The sequence below is a fragment of the Vitis riparia genome, chromosome 19 (genome assembly GCF_004353265.1).
Source record: "Vitis riparia cultivar Riparia Gloire de Montpellier isolate 1030 chromosome 19, EGFV_Vit.rip_1.0, whole genome shotgun sequence".
Lineage (NCBI taxonomy): Eukaryota > Viridiplantae > Streptophyta > Magnoliopsida > Vitales > Vitaceae > Vitis > Vitis riparia.
In genome coordinates this window covers 11616353-11635393 of record NC_048449.1, presented here as the reverse complement: position 1 = coordinate 11635393, position 19041 = coordinate 11616353, and the positions used below count along the sequence as shown (strand labels likewise).

Genomic DNA, 19041 nt, shown 5'->3' with positions numbered 1-19041 from the left:
TTGCCCTCCAAATATTTGGAGTCATTGTACACTCTAGCTGCGTCGTTTCCTGTCTCTTTTTTACTTGAACCCTCAAACTGTGGGTCATTCCAGTTTTCGCAAAGATCGTATATTCCAAATCTACGATCCAGCAAACAAGGACCAACTGGTCCTACCATCCACCAGCACTTGCTATCACATCGGCTCGTATCCCTCTTCTCAACATATATATTAAACCAATGGGATTCTCCTCCCCACCAGAACTTGCAGAAGTATAAGGTAGTCCCCCAAAAGTTTGGTCGAAAACGGAATTCAAAGAATTGATTAGGGGCCAGGACATGAGTGCCAAGGTCATCATCTTTGGATTGACAGTGGAGGTTAAGATCTGCGCCGGTGCCTAAGTCATTGGTGATCCTTAGATCCACTTTATTTTCTATAACCCAAGGACCCCCATCACACAAACGAACAAGAAGCACAAGCAGCACAAATGAAAACAAATATCTACTGAATGGAAACATGTTTGTAATTTTATTTTTTTGGGAGTGAATTGGTGTTTAGTTTCTTTCATTTATATATACAAGGCTTTGTGCTTATCGTATACCTGGACAACCAATATCTTACATGGCTATCTGAAAAAAACATTTAATTAAAAGGAAATAGTATCAAATCAGATTTTTAAGTTAATTATTTTACCACACTAAACTAAAGTTGTTTAATTTAGAGGTTTTAATAAGTTGGATACATCTGGAGCAATAAAAAGCTTGACCATAAATTTTTCTTTATGATCTTGCCAATATAATGAAACCTCTAAATTACATTTAATATTCTAAGCGGATCATTTATCATGTTATGTAATAGTTTAATAGAAATTATTTGAAATATTTAGGCCCGTTTGGCCATATATTTAGAAACTATTTTTAAATTCAAGAACAAAAAATAGTTTTTTAGTGTTTTATAAAAATAAGGTTGTTTCATAAGTTTCTTTAAATAAATAAATAAACTTGTTTGGATAAATTGTTTTAAATTTTTTTTTTTTTTTAGTTTTAGTTTTGTAGAAACATTGCAAATTCAATTTAAATAATATAAATTTAATTTAATTTAGGTCTTATTATAAAGATATTAACATCTTCGTAATTGTTTCTAATTAAAATGAATAATAATAATTTTAGCAATATTTTATTTAAAATGAATAATGAATCAAGTTTAACTTTTTTAACATGTAAATGAGTTAAGTTTTTCATTTTATGTATATAATATTTTAGAATGTTTTGATTTAATTTGAAATTAATTAGATTAGCTTTTTTAATTCGAAATTATTCATAAAAATTAAAAAATTAATTAAAGAATTTAAATTATTATTTATGTTTTACTTAATATATAACTTATTTACCTAAATTCAAAATACATATTTGTGTATATAGGAGAACTAGTAAAGTCATAACTTATAATATATTAGTTTTAATCTATTAGTTTTTTAATGATTGAATCTATTTTGTGAGTTTCAAATTATTCTTAAAAAATGTTAAACTCATTAATAAATTCAATACAAAGTATCACTTGATTTTAAATTCATTTATATTTAAGAAAATTTATAAAAATATAATTATGTGTTAAAAAATAATAATAGAGTCATTACGAATCAATTTTTACCCATAAATTTTTTGTATTAATGAGTTTATTATTTAAGTTTCAAATTATTTCCAAAAATTACTAAACTTGGTAACGAATCCGACACATTAAGTCTTGTTTAATTTTGAGCTTATTTTCCCTAGTTAAAAAAATAGAAATAAATGCTTCTATGTAGAAGAAAAATAATAAATTACTAGGTTCATTTAATAATTTTAAAACATTAAGTCTTGCTTAATTTGAAGGTTATTTTCCTAGTGATTTTTTTTTTTTTTTAAAATAAGGATTCTATATAAAAGAAAAACAATAAAGTTGTTATAAACCAATTTTTGTCTATAAATTTTTAATATTAAAAAAAGTTTAAAACGACTTTATTGTTTCTTAAATAAGGTTTAGAACAACTTTATTGTTTTTTTTATATAGAATCCTTATTTACACACATATACAAAAATAAGTCTAAAATGACTTTATTATTTCTCTTTTACATAGAATATTTATTTTTTGCTTTTTTTTAACTAGGCAAATGAATTTCAAATTAAAGGAGACTTAATGTGTTGGATTCATTAATGAGTCTAATAAATTTTATAAATAATTTAAAACTCAAATAATGAAAAAGTTTAGAAAAGTTAAAAGAATCTAAAAAAAAATACATGTAATTAAAAGAAATATCATATTTTAAGATTTACCATGTGTGTGTAAAGAAGAAACCAACTTAGATATTTAAAATAAATTCTGATTTATAAGTTACTAATATTATTGAGTTCCATGATGTTTTAGTATTAATTAAATTAGTATTTGTGTTTGAAATTATTTTAAAAAATTAATAAATTTTATTTATCAAATAGAATTTGATTTGAATTTGATTTATTTAATGAAAAAGTTTAGAAAAGTTCAAAGAAATGAAAAAAAATACATGTAATTTAAAGAAATATCACATTTTAAGATTTACAGTATCAGTATTAGTTTGTGGAGAGAGAAAAGGAATGATATTATGTCCAATTTTTTTTTATATATTTAAAAAAAAAATCTATATTTTCCTTTTATTTTTAAAAACGGGTGAAAACAACTTCTACTTATTCTCTAAAAATTTTCTCTATTTCATTCTATTTTTAAAAAGTCAAAAATAGAAAACTATTTTTAAATCACACAGTTAAACAAACTCTTAATCATTTGATTAGTAAATTGTTTCTTGCTTTTATTATCGAGAAAACGAATTAGATATGTATTATTACAATTATTATGAATGTGATATGAATTCATTATTTAGAATATGAATTTGAAGTGTATATTGACTTTCTCCAAACTATAATTAGTAATTAACATATGTTGCTCTAGAGTAATTAATAAATTAACAAATTATTTAAAACCTTTAATAATAGGAATTATAATATTCAACATAAATGGGAAATTTAAAATAATAAAGGAATAACTAAAAACTAAATTGAGTATTATCATTATTTTATTGGAATAGAGAAATTGTGTGAATTCATTATGATTGTTACAAAATGTATGAAATATTCCAGCATATATGTTACATTTCCATCCATATGTGATAAGTTAAATACAATATAATTTAATTTAACATCATATGTTTTTAAACATACAAACTATGCAACATATCATCAATGTTGAAGAAGGTACGAGATATTTATTCTTAGATCCTAAACAGAGTGAAAGTAGGGGAATTAGTGTATATTGAAGTCTACTGGATAATACTTGTCATAGCATTTAAAGACAAGTGTAGGAAATCTTTTGAGAAGTCATAGTGTATAAATTTCCAAATAGTTTGAAATTTATGAAGATAAATATGTTTGTAGATAAGTAAATTCTCCTTTTTATTATTTTACAAATAGGGGATCATAAGAGACTTTTCCTATAATTAATATAAAAAGGGTATTTTGGGAAAAAATCTATAAATAGTAATGCTATATTTGGATCCAAGAAAATACTATGGAAATAAATAAAAAAATTTAAGGAAAATTGTTATAAATTATGAGATTTTGTACCACTATGGTAATTTATGGATGATCATCTATATATGTTTTTTGTGGCTCCCAAGGGAGAGATTCATAATGAAAATCAATTTATTTTTTTCTATACATTCCATCCTCTCTTTCTTATTTTCTTTTTCTTTTTTCACTTTGTTATAACTTGTTATCAGCAAGAATCATCTCTACAAAAGAAATAGAAAGACTTTTCTCTATCTTCTTTCTCATAAAAAGGTATGTCATAAATTTATATCATGATTTTCTATTTTATTTATATGTGTGATAAAATTAGCTTTGATTTTATATTTGGTTTATTTTACTTGAATACATAAATATTTATAAATATTACTTAGAGAATATGTTTTTCTTTTTAGTTAGAAATCATGAAAAAAAATTATAACTGGACAATCCTTATAACTAGAAGTTATGGGGTAAGTTACAAAATTACAAATACATAGCCAGAAGCCATGTATATGATTCCTAATTATTTGTTTTTAATTATACAGTATAACTAGAAGTAATTATACAAAACAACATTATATAGCTAGAAGCTATAAAATGAATAGTTCATAGCTTGAAACTATGTACAAATCTATATAATGAATAGTTCATTGCCTGAAGCTATGTACAAATCTACATAGTGAATAGTGAATAGCCTGAAGCTATGCACACATTTACATAAAAAAAAAAAAATGGTTCATAGCCTGAAGCTATGTACAAATTAGCACATTTTCTTGTTTTGACAAAATAATTGTAACCTGAAGCTATGAAAGATATTATCTTTTAATTTCTTTTAATTATATTGTATAACCAAAAGTTTTACAAAACAAAAATTTATAGCCATAAGCTATACAATGAATGCTTCATAACTTGAAGTTATATACAAATTTATACATTTATGTTATGATAAAATAAAATGTATAGTAGAAACTATACAAAAAATGTTTTCATAGCAAGAAGCTATATAAGCCATACTTTCTATACCTAAGGTAAAAACTTGAAAATATTGATATTTTAATTTTGTATAGTAAAAAACTATATAAAGAATTTTTAACTATGGTATAACCAAAAGTTCTACAAACTAAATTGTCAATTAATAATTTTATGAAATTTTATAGCTAGAAGCTATATAGAGAATATTTTTATAGTTTGATGTTATGCAAATTTTTCATTTTATCGTAATAAAATCATTCATGGCTAGAAGTTCTGACAAATTTATTCTTTAGTTAATATTGCCTTGTTAGTTTCTTGAATTCATAGTAATTATTTTACTTTATGATAATATGAAAAATATTGTTTATCATGATCAACCTATGTAGAGAAGAAAAGTATATATTTCTACATATTCTTATAATTTTAAGTTATATGATAATTTGTATTTGGTGGCCTAAAGCTACATGAAAAATAATTTGTATATCGTTATAGCCTAAAGCTATATAAATAATTAATTGGCATATTCTTATAGCCTGAAGCTATATGAAAAACTTGTATATATTCTTATAACCCAAAGCTTGAAGCTATATGGAAATTTTTTTTGTATATATTTTTATATCTTGAAAAAAAATATACATGTAAAATAATTTCATAGCCTAAAGTTCTATAAAATAAAATAGGTATTTCCTATAAATGAAAACTATAAAGATGATTATTTTTATAAACTATATATATATATATATATATATATAGATAAAGGATTAATATTATATAATTTCTCATAGCTAATATCTATGTGGAACAATTAATTTGATAATCTTTCATGGCTAGAAGCCATATAGAAAATTTATGATCTAAAGTCATATATGTGAAATAAAATATATGTTATATATAAATAGAGATTATTATAAGTATTATGATATAAACATTATTGTTTTACTTATAGCCCAGAGGTACAAAATTTTTTATATATTTTTATAGTCTTTATGAAATATGAATTTTTCTCTTTTTTAAGAATTCAATTATTGAAATCCTTAATTTTCTATGATTTGGATTTGAATGTAGCATTGGTATTCTTTTTGTTGGATATGAAGGTCTAAATATCTAGATCTATAATTTTTATGCTTCATTTTTAAAATAGTCGTCAAGTTTCATGAAAAGGCATACTTAAATGTTTCACATTTATAAATTTATTTAAATATTTTTAGTTTTCTATTTAGCTTGTTATTGTATGTAATTTCTATTCATTAAAATATGATAGCCCTTTAGTTCTTTAGAATAATATTAAAGAAAGATATGCCCACTAAAAGACTATGATCCTCCTCTAAGTTCACTATAACTATATGTAATTAAGAATAGTGAGTTTTTCATGAATAACCACCAATTTTTTTCTAATTGGATTGGAATTGTTCCCCAAAGTGAATGTAATTGATTAGGTATACGATTATTGACTATAATATGGTCTAAATCTAGTATGCAATAACTTCTTAATCCATGAGGGTCATTGTTTTCCCAAGAAGAAATTCAAACCCTACCATTGAAAGTGGTGAAATTAAAAATAAAAAATAAAAAATAAAAATTAGGTTTCCAAAATAAACCTACCATAGTTGAAAAAAAAAAATCTGATTGTTAATGCATGATAGTCGTACAATCAAACATTTCATTGACTCTTACTAAAATTAGAAGAAAAAGATTAGTATATAAAAGGTTAACATATCTAATCTAGATTATTAATATTTTGAAGAGAGACTTTAAGATAATTTTTGTAACTATCTTAAAATAAATTATCCATCATGAGAATTTCCAAAACTTTTATTTATTACTTGAATTGGAACTCTTCTACCAAATAGGGATGTCTTTCATATTTCTTATCCTTGAACTTTCCTTTTTCAAATTAAAAGGTTTCCTCCTTCTCTGGGGAAGGGGAAGAGCCTAGAGGACCAATTTAGGTATCATTCTCCTTCTCTCTAAGAGGGAGAGCCTAGAGATCCACCCAACACAAATAAAGGAAAGACCTAAAAGGAATTTGAAATTCCAAACAACCAATTCTTTAAATATGTAATAATGGAAATAAAACCCACAAAAATTTATTCTTTTAAGAAAATCCAAAATTACCATTTTAATTTATTTTATTTGAAACAATATCTTGGTAAGCTGTCTTGATCATGAATTATCTATCATAGATTTTTTCAAAAATAATTTATTTCTTTAAATTAGAATCTTGTGCTAAATAGGAAATATTTTATTTCATAAAGACTTGGAAAAATAAAACTTCTTCCTTAAAGTAAAAAAAAAAATTCTTAGAGATCTAAAATCTAAAAGGATTTATTTACTTATTTTAAAAAATAAAATAAAATAAAAATCTCTAAGAGTTTAATTTTGAAAAGGGAGTTCCTTATTTGTTTCCAACTTGTCTTTTCCTAAAATAAAAATTTCCTAATACCTAGCACATTCCAATTTAATAATTTATCTAAAATAAGAAAAAAAATATTTGAAAATTCATTTACTTAAGAATACTGTGGACTCCGCATTTTGGCTCATGCGCTTCCCACTCGATGGCCGACTCGATTTTTATTTCAAAAATTGATTTGTTGATTAAAAATGACTTGGAGTCGCCACTTATTTTTGTATTATTTTTAAAAGGGTAAACAAAATAAGAAAGAAAACCCTAAGTATGACTTCTTATTTTTGGAAAATGTGGTGGATCGGGCTCGGGGGTCATGTTACTTATCGGGAAGGTACAGTATGGATCGTAGCACCCCTCTAAGTCCCTAAAGTCGGGTCTCTACTAATAGAACGAAGCCGACATGGCAATTAATGAGAAAGTCAATGGATACCTAAGTCAAATCATGCATATGAGAATCGGAACATGCGTAGAGAATGATCAAGATGAAAGTGCATGCGTACCTGGGCCACGAGCCAGAATGCGTTATCAAGAAACGGGATTAGTACACAATTAATGAATACAAAATACAATTCATGCATATCGAAGTGCAAAACGAAGATCAAACAAAATACATTAAGCACAACAGTTGACAATCGAAAGAGATCAAACATAGGGCCCCCACCAAAGCCCAATTTATTACTCATGAACTAGTCTCACAAATTCTGTGTTTTAGAATTATGAAGAATTCACTATTGCTTATGTAAAATCAAGAAGAACAGAGGATTATTTAGGAGCCGAAATGGAATTAAAACTATTCGAGTGAAAATTGGATTCTTGGAGCTTATTGGAAAATTGGAGTCTTGGGAATTAAATTTAAAATATTAAAGCTTCGGTAATTAAAATGAAATTTGCCAGAGAAAATAAGAAATGAACTTTAGGGAATTAAACTGCAAGGATATAGATTTTGAAAGTTGAATTTGTAATAATAATAATAACAAGGAATGAACTTTGGGAAATTGAACTGCGAGAATATAGATTTTTAATAATAATAAGAAATGAACTTTAGGAAATTAAATTGCGAGGATATAGATTTTTAATAATAACAACAATAATAATGATAAAAATAATATTAGGAAATTGAACTGAGAGAGAGTATAGATTTTTAATAATAATACTAATAATAATGATAATAATAATAACAATAATAATAATAATAACAATAAATGATAATAATAATATGGATAAACAAAAGGGATTAAAAGGGCTTTGGAATTAGAAGGGCCTAGGGTGATAACAATAATGATAATAATAATAATAATAATAATAACAATAATAATAAGGTTTTGAAATAATAATAATAAGAATAATATTTTAAAAGTTGAATTAATAATAATAATAATCATAATAATAATAATAATAATAATAATAATAATAATAATAATAATAATAATAATAATAAGATTTTGAAATAATAATAATAATAATAAGGTTTTGAAAGTTGAATTAATAATAATAATAATAATAATAAGATTTTAAAAGTTGAATTAATAATAATGATAATAATAATGTTTTAAAAGTTGAATTAATAATAATAATAATAATAATAGGCCTTGGACGTCGAAAATGGGCCTTGTAATAATAATAATATGGATTTCAAAAATGGGCCTAGATGTGATACCCATGCAATAATAATAGGGACTTAGAAAATGGGCCTGGAAAAGAACAAACAAAAGGAATCAATGGGCTTTGAAAATGGGTTAAAAGGAGTTTAGGATCCGGGCCTTTAGGGATGGACCTTGGGCTTTGAAAAGGGGTTAAGGGTTGGAAATGGGCCTTGGGCTTCATTTTCATCAAGCCCAAGCCCACTTAGCGAAAATCATCACCCTCAAGCCCAGTAGCAACCATAAACGCTTCCTGAACATTGCTGCCACCCATAGCTTTTCCACCCGAGGATCACCAAGAGAAATTTCAAGCTTTCCTTTCATCACCTCCGCTACCCCATCGTCGACGGTGCCGGCGGGGATTTGGGAACCGCAGTCGTCGCCATTTGAATGATACTGGAATATGACAGTAGATTGGAGGGTGGTAGTGGCAGCAGCAGCAGCAGCCGCGACCTCCTGGGCGTGCCGGAGGCGACCTTCGGTGCGCTGGTCGACGGAACGGGAGACGTCGGGATTGCGGAAAGGTGCGAGGGAGGTTTGGAGCAGCCATGCGTGGACGGGAATGGGCGTCAAGAGGGGGAGAGGGGATGGTGAGGAAAGAATGAGCATGAAAAGTATGGAATCAAGCATGATGGATATTCCGAAAACTAAAAACGAAGGCTTGGAGATGGAGGTAATGACTGGCAATGGGCATGGAGGGTGTTGAGCGTGTTCGTGGGCATGACACTCTCTTCCACCCTCATGGGGCTTCACAAAGCTCATCATAGGCTCAAACGGATGGGTTAAGCGAACCCAGTATAATCCTTTAATATCAAACGAACCAAGATCTAACCGTCAACAGGAGAAATAGATCATGGATGTTAGAGAAAACAAAGAATAGATCATCGTAAAGATAGCGAATAGATCATCGTCCCGATGTACGTCTCGCGAATGGGGATAAGCGCGCAACTCCACCAAGATCTGTAAATCTCATCCAGAACGGTAATATGCCCCAGTATGGCATTGAACGTATGACAAGTCAGAAATCGGCCGACATGAAATCATCTATCATCGAGCATGTGACCTCCGCGAAGATCCGTAAATCTCACCCAAAACGGAAATATGCCCCAGTATGGCATCGGATGTGGGACGGGTCAGAAGAAAAAGTGACATGAAATCATCTATCGTCGAGCACGTGACCTCTGCGAAGATCCGTAAATCTCACCCGAAATGGAAATATGCCCCAGTATGGCATCGGACGTATGACAAGTCAGAAATCGGCCGACATGAAATCATCTATCATCGAGCATGTGACCTCCGCGAAGATCCGTAAATCTCACCCAAAACGAAAATATGCCCCAGTATGGCATCGGATGTGGGACGGGTCAGAAGAAAAAGTAACATGAAATCATCTATCGTCGAGCACGTGACCTCCGCGAAGATCCGTAAATCTCACCCGAAATGGAAATATGCCCCAGTATGGCATCGGATGTGGGACGGGTCAGAAGAAAAAGTGACATGAAATCATCTATCGTCGAGCACGTGACCTCCGTGAAGATCTGTAAATCTCATCCGAAACGGAAATATGCCCCAGTATGGCATCGGGTGCACGATAGGTCCGAAAAACAAATGACATGAAATCATCTATCGTCGAGCACGTGACCTCCGTGAAGATCCGTAAATCTCACCCAAAACGAAAATATGCCCTAGTATGGCATCGGACGTATGACAAGTCAGAAATCGACCGATATGAAATCATCTATCATCGAGCATGTGACCTCCGCGAAGATCCGTAAATCTCACCCATAACGAAAATATGCCCCAGTATGGCATCGAATGTGGGACGGGTCAGAAGAACAAGGGTCATGAAATCATCTATCGTCGAGCATGTGACCTCCGTGAAGATCCGTAAATCTCATCCGAAACGGAAATATGCCCCAGTATGGCATCGGGTGCACGATAGGTCCGAAGAACAAATGACATGAAATCATCTATCGTCGAGCACGTGACCTCCGTGAACATCCGTAAATCTCGTCCGAAACGGAAATATGCCCTAGTATGGCATCGGATGTGTGACAGGTCAAAAGAACAAGTGTCATGAAATCATCTATCGTCGAGCACGTGACCTCCGTGAAGATCCGTAAATCTCATCCGAAACGGAAATATGCCTCAGTATGGCATCGGATGTGTGACAGGTCAAAAGAACAAATGTCATGAAATCATCTATCGTCGAGCACGTGACCTCCATGAAGATCCGTAAATCTCATCCGAAACGGAAATATGCCCCAATATGGTCATCGGATGCACGAAAGGTCAGAAATAGAGCGACATGAAATCATCTATCATCGAACATGTAACACTAGTCGTCCGAATCCATAACTGAATCATGCACATATATCCAAGATGTACCTCACAGATGGAGAGGCATGATGGCATCCAAGTGTCGAGAAATGCGGACCTAGCTGGATGGATCTCGGGGGCTTCGTAAGGTAACGATCATGTCCACGTCTCAGTGAGCATCCGGTAAGTGATAATGATCGTGCAAGTCTGTGAGGATCCATAAACCTCTAAATGAAGTGGGATATGCCCCCGGTGTGGCACCAGAGGTACGATAGGTCAAAAATCGAGTGACACCAAGTCAATCATCGTCAAACTCACGATCCCGGTAATCCGAACACAACTGAATCGGTCCTACACATCAAAGGGGCGACTCCCAAAAGAAGAAGCATGACAATATCTAAATATCAACCAGATCTCAATCACTTGTCCAAGTAGAGGCTGCCGAAGACGACATCTGATCCCATGGCCTCAGGGTGGTCTTAAGACATGGGACGTAACGTAGGCCAAGGTGATAGGGTGATAGAAACGAAAGAAAACTAGGCTCAAATACCCACTCATGCCCTCATATATGAAATGCAACATGTATAGTGAACCCCATGAGCCATGGACCTGAGGATGCCTAACGTGAATATGATGTCGATAAGGAGACAAATGAAGCAAAATGAACTGATAGTGATATGTGTAATGATGATGCGAAGTGAGTATCGAACCCGAGATGGGTCGCTGTAAGGAGAGAATAAGATGTGAAGGGAATGAGATGAATCACAAGCAACGATAAAAACGACAGCGAAACAATGAATATGTGAAGAAAGGTGGTGATCGACTCAGATCAAACATGAAGTGAAGTCACATCAATAATGAATGTAATGATGGAAAGGACAATGACTCGGAGTCCTTAGGAGAAGGTCACTCATCTTTCTCACAAATAGATATGATGAAGCAATACAAATAACATGAGATCTCAGAGAGCTCACATACGAACTCCCAATAACAAACATACTCGATAAAAATGACCCCTAGACATCAATATACATACTCAATGATCGAGAACACTATGCACATACACACATGTGCTTATTATTTTTCTTTTTCTTTTCTTTTCATTTTCATTTTTTTTTTACATATATACAAATACACATACCCTGAACATGAACAAATGAACCCCAAGGGTGATGTCGATAACGGATGGACACCGACCCAAGTGCTAAGGCAACCCAAAACTCTCTCTAACGAGATGACCTTCTCAAACTAAGGATCTCTAAACCAATGTCCATGAGATAGATGGTGGAAATGATGTAACTATCCTCCATGTGATGAACTGAGGAGGCTCACCACTCAGGGTGGAGAGAATATGAGACAAACAAATAGTAGATAGGATAAGGAAGAAGAGATGAATAACACAACCAATAAGATGAGATGAAAATGTAGAGGTGCAATGATAGGAAAAGATAATGAGAAAAATGCGCTCCTAGGTCCAAGGCTCATGAGACCTCCAAACAATGCATGCATACATTAAAGGGCCCCTATCCCGGTGTGAAAATGTGAGCAAGGCGATAAGAAAGAAAGGCTATAATGCGCATGCGAGGCTCAATGGGCTAGCAACGGACTATGTATCAAAAGGGAATAACAAGGTATATGGCTAACCAAAATGATGGCCACCCATCCTATGACCATGGTCTCAAACATAGTACCTCTTTAGCTGATCCACATTGGTCGGCTTTGAGAATCGGTTTCCATCTAAATCCATCAACCATGCGACGCCCTCTAGGGTTAACTCCCTAATGAAATAAGGTCTGCTCCAGTTAGGTCTGAACTTCTCTCTAGGATCTCTAATCAATCCCCTGATGACTTTCAGAACCAAGTCACCTATCCGTAATGGTCTGGGCTTGACCCGCTTTTTGAAAGCGCGGGCCATCTTCCTCTAATATGCACGAACATGGTCTGCTGATCTCAATCTCCTCTCATCTAGGAGATTGAGCTGATCAAATTGAGCCTGAGCCCAATTTGTCTGGGGAATCTACTGCTCTAGTGCTACTCTCAATGAACTCATCTCGATCTCAACGGGTAGTACTGCCTCCATGCCGTACACCAATGAGTAGGGTGTGGCTCTGGTAGAGGTGTGAAAAGAAGTCCGATAAGCCCACAATGCAAATGGGAGCTTCTCTGACCAATCCCGAGAAGTCTCGACCATCTTCCGTAATATCCTCTTGATGTTCTTATTCGCGGCCTCTACTGCCCCGTTCGTCTGCGGCCTGTACGCAGACGACCTATGATGTCGGATGCTATATCGCTGCACCAAGGTGTCAACCTCTGCCCTGAAATGTACCCCTCTATCCGAAATCAACTCATGAGGGACTCCATAGCGACAAATAATGTGTGATCTGATGAAACTAGCAACTCCAGACGATGTCAATCTTGCATACGAAGCGGCCTCCACCCACTTGGTGAAGTAGTTGATGGCGACCAAGATGAACTCATGACCACTGGAAGATTTCGGCGAAATCTTCCCGATGATGTCGATACTCCATACTAAAAACGGCCAAGGTGAAGTCAGTGCGTGCAACTCTGAAGGTGGCACGTGAATGAGATCCCCATGTATCTGACACTCGGGACATTTCTGAACAAACCGGCAGCAATCTGTCTCCATGGTCAACCAGAAATAACCGGTCCTCATGATCTTACGGGCCAACATATGTCCTCCCATATGCGGTCCGCAGACTCCCGCATGAACCTCTCTCATCACTCGATCGACAGAGGCACGGTCCAAGCACAATAATAGCATCCCGTCAGCTAATCGTCTATATAATGTCTCACCACAAATCACGAATCGGGCGGCTAACTGTCTCAGGGCTCTCCTATCCTTGGCCGTGGCAGCCTTAGGATACACGCCGAGTCTCAGAAAGTGATATATGTCATGGTACCAGGGTAGACCATCGTCTATCTCCGTATCCTCAATCAGACAGTAGTACACAGGAGCAGATCTCGACTCAATCAACAATGGACGAACAGTGGCATCAGCAGGAATGTCAATCAGGGAAGCCAGAGTAGCTAAGGCATCAACAAACTGGTTCTGCGCTCTAGGCAGATGGGTATATCTCAAATCATCGAATCTCCCGACCAGTAGCTCCAAATACGCGTGGTAAGGTCTAAGCTTCACATCTCTAGTCTTCCAATCGCCCTGAATCTGTCTCAATACCAGATTGGAGTCACCAAACACCTCCATCTGTCTAATCCCAAGCTCGAGGGATGTCTCTAATCCCAAGATACAAGCCTCATACTCAAAAATGTTGTTCGTGGCAGGATGTCGATCCGAGAATGCCAAACGAACAGATCTGGGAATGTGATCACCGTGAGGGGATATCAACAGGACACCTATCCTGTATCCAGAATGGTTGGCTGCACCATCAAAGTACATGCGCCAACCTGACAGACTAGTCACAGTAGCAACATCCTCGTCCGGGAAGTCATCATCAATGGCGCTACCGTCGGAAACCGGTAAAGAAGCTAGATGATCCGCGACAATGCTCCCTCTGATGGACTTGTGAGTGACATAATGAATGTCAAACTCAGTCAAAAGTACCAACCATCTCATGAGGAGACCGACCAGGGCGGGCCTATCAAACAAATATCTCAGATGATCTAGACGGGATATCAAGTGCACTGTATACTCAGTCATGTAATGTCTCAGTCGGCGAGTGGCCCAAACCAAAGCCAAGCAATAGCGCTCAATCATAACATATCTCATTCTAGTAGTCTAGCATCCTCTTACTCAGATAATAAATGGCCCGATCCTGCCCGAATCATCAAGCTGAGCCAACATGCACCCCAACGCCACATCGAAAACTGATAGATATAGGAGTAAAGGACGGCCTGGTGTAGGAGGCGCCAAGACTAGGGGTGACAACAAGTACTCTCGAATGCGCGCTGACACTAATCATCCCAAACAGTGGGTTGACTCTTCCTCAAGAGTCGGAAAATGGGCTCACAGATGTCTGTCAATCTGGCGATGAATCTGTTGATGTACTGAAGTCTACCCAAGAAGCCTTTGACCTCTCTCTCTGTCCTCGATGCAAGCATGTCCAGGATAGCTCTGATCTTATCCAGATCTATCTCTATGCCTCTATCACTGACCATATACCCCAAGAGTTTCCTAGAAGTCACTCTGAAAGTGCATTTCTTGGGATTCAATCTCAATCTGAACTATCGGATCCTTTCAAAGAACCTCTTCAAAGCTGATAGGTGATCTGATCTGTCTCTGGATTTCACAATCATGTCGTCTACATAAACCTCGACATCCCGATGCATCATATCATGGAAAAGGGTGGTCGCCGCTCTCTGATAGGTGGCTCCTGCGTTCTTCAATCCGAATGGCATGACTCTGTAACAATAAGTACCCTACTCGGTAATGAAGGACGTCTTCTCCATGTCCTCTGGAGCCATCAAGACTTGACTGTACACGGAAAATCCATCCATAAAGGACAACATCGAATGACCTGTCGTACTGTCAACTAGCATGTCGATGTGTGGAAGAGGAAAATCATCCTTAGAACTGGCCTTGTTGAGATCTCGAAAATCAACGCAGACTCTCACCATGCCTCCTTTTTGGGAACAGGGACAACATTGGCCAGCCACTCCGGGTACTCGACCACTGATAAGAATCTTACACTGAGCTGCTTCTGAATCTCCTCTTTGACCTGCAAGCTCCAACGAGGATGCAATCGTCTCAACTTCTGCTTAACCGGTCTGGCATGAGGCAGAAGTGGCAAACGATGCTGGACGATAGATGGATCAAGGCTTGGCATGTCCTCATAGGACCATGCGAAAACGTCCAAGTACGCACCGAGCAACTGGATGAGGCTATCTCTCTCATCAATGGATAAATCTGACCCGATCCTCAACTCCTTAGGTTGATCTGCTGTGCCGAAAATAACAATCTCTGTGTCCCCTACAGCAGGTGAAACTCTCTCATCAACGAGACCCGAATCGGAAGCAGAAGACGAGTCATCATCCGAATCGTGTTGTGCAATCTCATCATCAATGTCAAAAATCTGTGATGTGGGTGAAGATGGTGCAGATAAATCAATAACATGAAAGACAGGCAAATACTCAAGATGCTTAAATCCATAGATGAAAAGTCAGATGCATAGTCATGACGGGAGACAAATCCCGATAAAAGATCAAAGGAAAGAGGTGGGTCCACAAGGTCGGGCGCTCCCTCAACTAGGCCAACAAGGTCATCAAACAAACCATCAGCAACCATAACATCCTCGATGATCTTCGGAGCAGGAGCGAACTGAATCTCCTTGACGATCTCGAGGACGGACACCTCAAAGAGATCAAATGGTGAAGCGAGCTCAGGCAAGGCTATCTCCTCGATCTGGCTCAAGCTCATCGCAAGCATCTCATCAACGTACTTATCACGTGGCACGGCTCCGTCCACTATGTCTCGGATCTCGACAAAAGTCCCGTGCTCATCAATCTCATCTGGGAAGCAAAGCGTCATAAGGCTCGTGCGATCTGGGGAGGGAGGAGCGATCAACGCAAAAGTCGAAGGGCTAGGGGCTCCGTCACTCAACTGTAACTGCTAGACGAGGCGCTGAAGCTCGGCCTCCTGGGTGGTGCTGAGTCCTCCGATTATCCCATTAGATGGTGCATGTGGCTCTGATGCCCTCATAAAGTAATCGGTTAGGCTCATGGTGTATGGGCGAACAGGATAATAAAATGGCGTACGAGTCAAGCGGGCCCTCACCCTCTCCCTACGCAGTCGCGCCATATAACGATAGTCGGCCTCAGTGGGAACGAATCCAAGCCCGAATGGTACGTCGCGGTCCGGAAAGGTCATGAACTCACTAGGCCCGTGCTGACGCCGCCCCAGACCCATACCGGGAAGATAAGACATGCTCCGTATAACATCGAGCACCACCGTGCTGTTGTGCTGGTCGAAGGACATGGCTACAAAGTCTCGGCAGAAATCCTCCATCTCTAGAGTCTGCATCTCGTCAAAGGTGAATCTGGTCAGAAAAAAATCATCATCAGCGTGACTAATCTCGAGTACAGGCTCTGTCGAAATGATCATATCCCCTACAGACTGCACGACGACGACCCGGCCATCATGAATAAACTTCACCTTCTGATGAAGGGAAGAAGGAATGGCCCCAGCTCTATGGATCCATGGTCGGCCCAGAAGCAGGTTAAAGGACGTAGGAATCCTCAAAACCTAAAACACGACGACAAAAGTGGCCAGACCAATCAGTAGCTTAATCTCTAGTGTACCCATGACCTCCCTCCGAGTGTTATCATACGCGCGAACGGTCTGAGTGGAGGGACCAAAGTCAGAAGAAGTGTATCCGAGGGCAATGGCAGTGGCAAGAGGACATACGCTCAGGGCCGAGCCATTGTCTAGAAGGACAGATGGGACTCGACGGCCTGAACAGCCAATAGATATGTATAGAGGGCATGTGTGGTCCGAGCCCTTCGGTGGCAAATCGTCATCGAAAAACACGATACAAGAGGCTCTGCCAACCGTCATCATGTGAATAAGTCCCTCGGGAGTGGTCGTAGTGCTGACCCTGATCTGGCTCAAAGCTCGAGTCAGTGCATCATGGTGAGTGCTTGAGGATGCCAATAGGCTCCAGATAGAAATATGAGCCTGAGTGCTCTGTAGCTGTCTCAAGATCTCATCGTCCTCTGCTCTGACCTCCTCGGGAGCAGATGTACCCTCAAATGGCCTAGCTGCTGTGGGGGGTGGCTGTCGCATCACTCTACCTCCTCGGAGAATATACTGAATGTCTAGAGTCTCAGAATCATCAATGTGTGGAGCATGAACCTCCTCAACATCTAGGACCAAGACGAACGGTGTCCAAACACTGTAGCGAGTAAAATTCGGAGGATCAACAATGGTCGTCTGTAATGATGCCTCCTCAGGAACCAGCCTAAATGAAGTGGGCATCTGAGGCCTCAAGGTCATGCTGCTCATCTCATAAATATCTCCCAACTCTATGGGCTCCGGCTTTGTGTCATCCCATCTCAACATGCAGATGTGGTCGTTTAAATCAGCAAAATCCAGGAAATGAATACCATCGATCGGTGGAGGAATTGCATGCGTGGTGTAGGCAGGTAATGGGTTTTGGGTTACACTCGGCTGACCCAAGTGAACCAAACCCTGATCGATCAAATCCTGGATGGCGTGCCTCCATACGGTACACCTATCAGTCTCATGCCTAGGCCCCTGATGGTAGGCGCAATGTAAGTCCATCCTGAACTGAGGGGGAAGAGGCTGAGGTGGTGGTCTCGGAGTGAGAGCGGCCAATAATCCGGCCTCTGTGAGCTTCCAAAGAGCCTGGCTCAACGACATGCCTATCTGGGAGAACGGTCTCTGCGTCCTCAAAGCAAATGGAGCAGAGGTCTGCTGAGCTCTAGGCCTGGGGTAAGAAGTAGCGGGTCTCGCAGTGAACTGTGCAGCGTAGCATGGCTGTCCAGTGGCTGTATAAGAAATAGGAGGCCTCTCAATGCTTTGAGTAGCATAATAGGGCAAAGCCAATGGCTGAGGCTGATATGTCTCATAAGTCGGGTGAGGTGCCCGTGGCCTGTACTGCTGAGGCGTGTAAGATGGACGAGCCTCGAGAAGCTGTGGGATAGGCTGATGACGCCTGAGAGGCCTTTGACTAGAGGAACTGATGGCACTCACATCTGTCGATCTCTGTCCTCCGAAGGGTTTCTTCCCCTTAACATCACTAGGGAAAGAATCTGCCCACAAACCTCTCGAAATGCCGTCCTCGACATCATACAAAGCCAAAACCAGAGATCCAAAATCTGTAAAAGGTACCCTGACCACATGCCTAGCAATCCTCGACTGTAGACTCCTCAAAACCATCTAAATCTGATCTCTCTCTGATGGCCTATCAATGATCTCGATAATCTTCCCTTGCCAGCGAGAGATGAACGAAGAAACTGACTCGTCTGATCTCTGCCTAAGAGCCTCGAGCTCCCTCCTCGATACGTCAACGACAGTATTAAATGCATACTGTCTCAAGAACTCTTGGGCCATATCATCCCAAGTTCGACGACGTGATACATCCAAAGAAGCAAACCAACGCCGTGCAGCGCCACCCAAAGGCATGGGGAAAAGCATGATCATCTGAGCCTCGTC

At 37.1% G+C, this 19041-nt stretch overlaps 1 protein-coding gene across 1 annotated transcript; it reads right to left on the bottom strand.

The window, feature by feature from the left end:
* Positions 1 to 17109: 17109 nt before the first annotated feature.
* Positions 17110 to 18765, bottom strand: LOC117908200. The gene has a single exon (XM_034821845.1). It carries the CDS (start codon positions 18763 to 18765, stop codon positions 17110 to 17112), a length of 1656 nt encoding a protein of 551 aa, XP_034677736.1.
* Positions 18766 to 19041: the final 276 nt, after the last annotated feature.